This window comes from Triticum aestivum, chromosome 1B (assembly GCF_018294505.1).
Source record: "Triticum aestivum cultivar Chinese Spring chromosome 1B, IWGSC CS RefSeq v2.1, whole genome shotgun sequence".
In the NCBI taxonomy this organism is placed as follows: Eukaryota; Viridiplantae; Streptophyta; class Magnoliopsida; order Poales; family Poaceae; genus Triticum; species Triticum aestivum.
In genome coordinates, this window is record NC_057795.1 from 439,022,295 (window position 1) to 439,026,938 (window position 4,644).

Here is a 4,644-nt window from a genome sequence, read left to right on the forward strand (position 1 = left end):
TGATTTAACATATGGAACTAGTTACATTTCTTCAATTTTGCTTGTAATATAGTGAACTAGTCTAAATTTCATCCAAATTTACTGTTTGGAATATTTGAAATTTAAGGGCCAGCTTTGGAGGACCGGCGCCCGACGAGCTATCCGCAAATACGTCCAAACTATGTCTATAGACATCTGAGAGCGTCCGGTTGATGAATGCCCTAATGGGTAATGGCTTGACCAATGACTTTCTTCAAAGCGTTCGAAGATGCTATTCAGCACTGACCGTAGCTGAAATGTCATCTCTGGCCCTGCAGGTCATCTTGAGATGTCATGGTACCATTTAGTATAAACTTATTTGCGATGATAATGAGCTACTAGTAATTTCCTATCAGAAAAATCCAATGCCAACAAAATGAAGACCAAACAACCAATTCAATTGGAAAGCGCAACCCACACGAATCAATTTAAGTGTGCCTTATTGGTTGATGACAACTTCTAAAAGTAAGCATCAAAATCCAATGCCAACAAAATGAAGACCAAACAACCAATTCAATTGGAAAGCGCAACCCACACAAATCAATTTAAGTGCGCCTTATTGGTTGATGACAACTTCTAAAAGTAAGCATCAAAATCCAATGCCAACAAAATGAAGACCAAACAACCAATTCAATTGGAAAGCGCAACCCACACGAATCAATTTAAGTGCGCCTTATTGGTTGATGACAACTTCTAAAAGTAAGCATCAATGAGAACTGGGAAGTACACATTTCTGGACAATTTTTTTTACTGAAATCACTTAGCAGATCATGAAAGTTTAGGACAGACAAACCTATCGAAGAACAATAGATGCAAGCGCATTTCGCAGTACAGAATCCTGAGAGATCCAAGGTACATAGCCATAACAAGACAAACCCCAGGAGCCTACAAAACTCTGTCCTCTGCATGCCCGCTCTCCATCATTTCAAAGTTTCAAATCAAAGCAAACGCACTACCACAAAACCTCAAGTCTCAGCTCGAGTGAAACATGATATGAATTAATGATGAACCCCGGGCAGCAGAAATCAGTAAATAATCCTCCAAAAACCGTACCAATTCATCCGGGAAAAACTTTATGGTTCCAGTGACTTGCCTGGATAAGGCGATTTAGGGCGGCTAGAAATTGTTCTCAAGACAGAGTAGGCAAAACATGATGGCTTGTACTTGACAAAGGAAGTGCTGCAACTATGTTGTTGACCGCTACTATGACAGACGGACGACAGGAAATGGTCTTATTATAACTAGCCTATCAGTGACGCTTGCACAGCGGATAATGCAAACCTCCCCTATTTCAACGTAGACAGGATCTCCTCGGAAGGAATCTCAAGCGTAGCCCCGGCATGTGCCTTCTCAGGCTTCACAACTGCAACACCAAGTAAATGAATTGTCAGAACTAACAAACACAGCAGCTCGTAGTAGTAAACAAAAGATCTGCAACCTTTGGTAATGCCTTATTATCTATATACCACATACAACAACGGATCAACATTCTAAGGGTTTACATAGTGGTATAATGTTACTATAGTTTACTTCATCAAAAAGCAAAATCTGAAATCAATTGGTACAAGACTGTTGGCTGGACCCTGGAGCTGTCAGTACTACGGTTCTCCACATAAGTAAGTCACAAGCAAAGCACAAGTGAAGCCAATACTAGTCTGGAAAAAACAGTTTTCCATCATTAGCACCCTGCACAGCCATGGTTGTTGGCATGAGGTGTAACCTGGACCACTGCGACCAGATACAACAAGCAGTACTGATGTATTGCTACAGCCAAAACAAGGCCAGGGAATACTATGACAATGTGATCCAGAGTATTGGTGATAACCATGGAACATGATCCCAATAATTAGAAAACTGCATTTATTGCAGATTCTTTGAAAAAGAGGCATCTGGTTTTGTAAAACGGGCTAATGCTACACCCAAAACCTTCTGCCTTTAGCTTGAACCTGTTCCTGCTCTTTTAGGTCAGCGATAAAAGGTCAATGTCAAAAAGTAGACAGATGTGTTTCCTCGTTTCAATCTTAATATAATATGGCCTTCAGTTTCAAATTCAATATGTCAATGCCAGTAAAAATATATACGACAAAGAATATACTTGCTACAAATCAGCTTTCAACTCGATATGTATCCACAACATTAAAAAATTGGTGGCTCATTTGAAAGTATTGTCATTAATTACTCTCTGCAATCTGTATAAACCATAACTTCATTTTTGCCCTTCAGAGAACAAAACCTTAATACAATAATTGTGCTAAAGCTCAAGCACATACTAAAATCATTGTGGAGTGAAAGAGGAGAGAACAGTACTAGATCAATTTTACAGGGGCAACTTTCAAATGTTCCTGCCATTTAATTGTGAGATTGCTGCGAAGATGAAAAATATACGACTGGATTATATGCTTGTGTGTGTGAGTGCTTCCATTATCTGAGATCTGTGCACTCTCTCACCGCGCATTTAATGACATGGGGTAGAGAATATGCACAAATCTCAGGGCAGGAGATACATTTTATGGGTGAGATAGTGGAAGCACTCTCGGACACATACAAGTATAGATGTTTTTTCCTAAGGGAGACTTCGCTATTAATACTGTTACATTAAGCAATGTGTTATAAGAAAATACATGACAACTGATGAATTAGGTTATATTATTAAAAAATGAGTAACAAACAGAACATATTTAAATGTTAAGAGTAGAATATTAAACGAGTCACTTGTAGCTTTTCACAGTCAGTATATTTGTGCACTTTTCGTTCATCAATAACTTTGTGAACACAGCAACATGGTGAAAGTCTCCTCACTTTGGGTCATTAGTTGGGAGTTTAAGGTAAGTTAAAGAGTATGATCACTAATAACCTACAAACAGGAATTTGCTAAGGAGCACTTCTCATACTCTTGACTAAATAAACATAATTCAACCATGGCATGTGGTTAAAAGATGGATGACACTGAATTAGTTAAAGTTTTCCTTTTTTTTTTTGAAGAAAATAAGGGCTTCCCCCCTCCGATTTCCATTAAGGGAAACCACCAAACGAGCTACAAGCACCAGTTCAACTTACTCTACTGCAACTAGAGGAACTACAGGAAAGATAAAGTTAAAGTTTTAAACAAATGAAACAGTTTGCCAAGAAGAGATTTGAATTTTTTGCTGTATTAGTGCCCTGTAAAATGCATTGCAATTCCCATGCATGATCAAAACAGGAACTAAATCATTGGAACAGACCAACGGGATGTGTGCCCTCTTCCACCAACATCAACTGTTATAGGGCACTAGTTCTTGCACCACCTTGGGTCCTAATGCTGTACAACAATAATTTTTGCAACCACTAAGCTCAAGCCTCCATCATCGCTGACTTTGGCTATGGTGCTTCTGGGCTACTTGAACTGCCATCAATGCAGGGAGAATGCAGAGGCGCCAGGTTATGAGAGCAAAGCACCTTCCAACAGATTGGATTCCATTTCCATGGCAAGGTAAGACAAGTTAATCCATTTCGAAGGGCATGGGCCCATCTGGACCTTATGTCTGTAGCTATAATATGTCACATTGACATACTGCCCTCAAACCATGCCAAGTTGCAAACTCCATCCTAAGGCCTAACTTGCCGTTCTTCTGGGGCTGTTGTTCAGTTAAAGCTGGAAAATCGCATTGATATTGTGTTGCATCAGTTTGAATCTAGCATCCCATCTATCACTAAAAATTACAGCCAGGCATGAATCAGTAAATCCAGCAGTTCCAAGCGGTTAAACCCTATGCGAGAGTAGCCGATCAAGTAAAATCAGTGCATAGGCTTATATTATTTTGGTGAAATGCCACTTTATGCAGCCTGAAAAATAACAGTATTTCCATCTAATGGTACTTCTAAAGAACATCATTACTGTTAAGAGCTACTGAAGATTTGTAGCAGATATGGTACAAACTAGCAACTTCAATTTCTATTTGTACTTAAATACCTTTAGGGTTCGACATTTTATCTGTTTTAGAAAATTCAAATGTTACAATGCCCACTCTGTAACTATCTGAAACATTCTATCCACCGAGCACTGCAGTTATCCTAGGGTCAGCGTCAATGGGCCCAATTAGCAACGACACCCCTGCTCCTCCGATCCTACCATCTTTAACTCCTAATTCGAGCCTACTCAAAGCGCTAATTCACATAGAAACTGCTTCTAAAATGAGCACACAACGAAATATTTCAAAACCCTAAGATCCCAAACAGAAAGCATGCATCACAATCCAAGCGATATGTGGCGATTTGCATATATGATAATGGTAGTATTACCGAAGGATCCGGAGGGTGAGCGCTTAGCCTGGACGATCATGTTGGCGATGAAGTCCGCGGCCTCGCGGGCCTCGGAGAGGGCGCGGACGGCGTCCTCCGATCCCGGGGCGAGGCCGCGGTGATCCTCGAAGCGGCGCCGGATCTCTACCGCCGACTCCGTCAGCATCAGCTGGTCGCCTGAGAACGTCCGCCGCGCCGCCCGCAACACAGCCCGGTACGCCGCCAGCCCCTCCGCCGCCGCCGCCATTTTTAGAGACGAAGAGGTGTGTGGCCTCGAGGCGTTGTAGCCTTGTAGGGGCACAAGAGTCTGCAAGTGCTTTGGCCATCCACGCCGACTAGCGTTTTAAC

At 41.3% G+C, this 4,644-nt stretch overlaps 1 protein-coding gene across 1 annotated transcript; it reads right to left on the reverse strand.

The window, feature by feature from the left end:
- Nucleotides 1–1,016: 1,016 nt before the first annotated feature.
- Nucleotides 1,017–4,596, reverse strand: LOC123129610 (mitochondrial zinc maintenance protein 1, mitochondrial). Its single transcript, XM_044549709.1, has 2 exons — nt 4,297–4,596; nt 1,017–1,381 (listed from the first exon to the last, which is right to left on the reverse strand). Exons 1-2 carry the CDS (start codon nt 4,541–4,543, stop codon nt 1,305–1,307), a joined length of 324 nt encoding a protein of 107 aa, XP_044405644.1. The 5' UTR covers nt 4,544–4,596; the 3' UTR covers nt 1,017–1,304.
- Nucleotides 4,597–4,644: the final 48 nt, after the last annotated feature.

Coding starts and splice junctions, on each gene's coding strand:
- LOC123129610 (XM_044549709.1), bottom strand. CDS start 4,543: ATGGCGGCGGCGGCGGAGGGGCTGGCGGCGTACCGGGCTGTGTTGCGG. Junction 1,382..4,296: donor CTCACCCTCCGGATCCTTCG/GTAATACTACCA, acceptor TTGGTGTTGCAG/TTGTGAAGCCTGAGAAGGCA.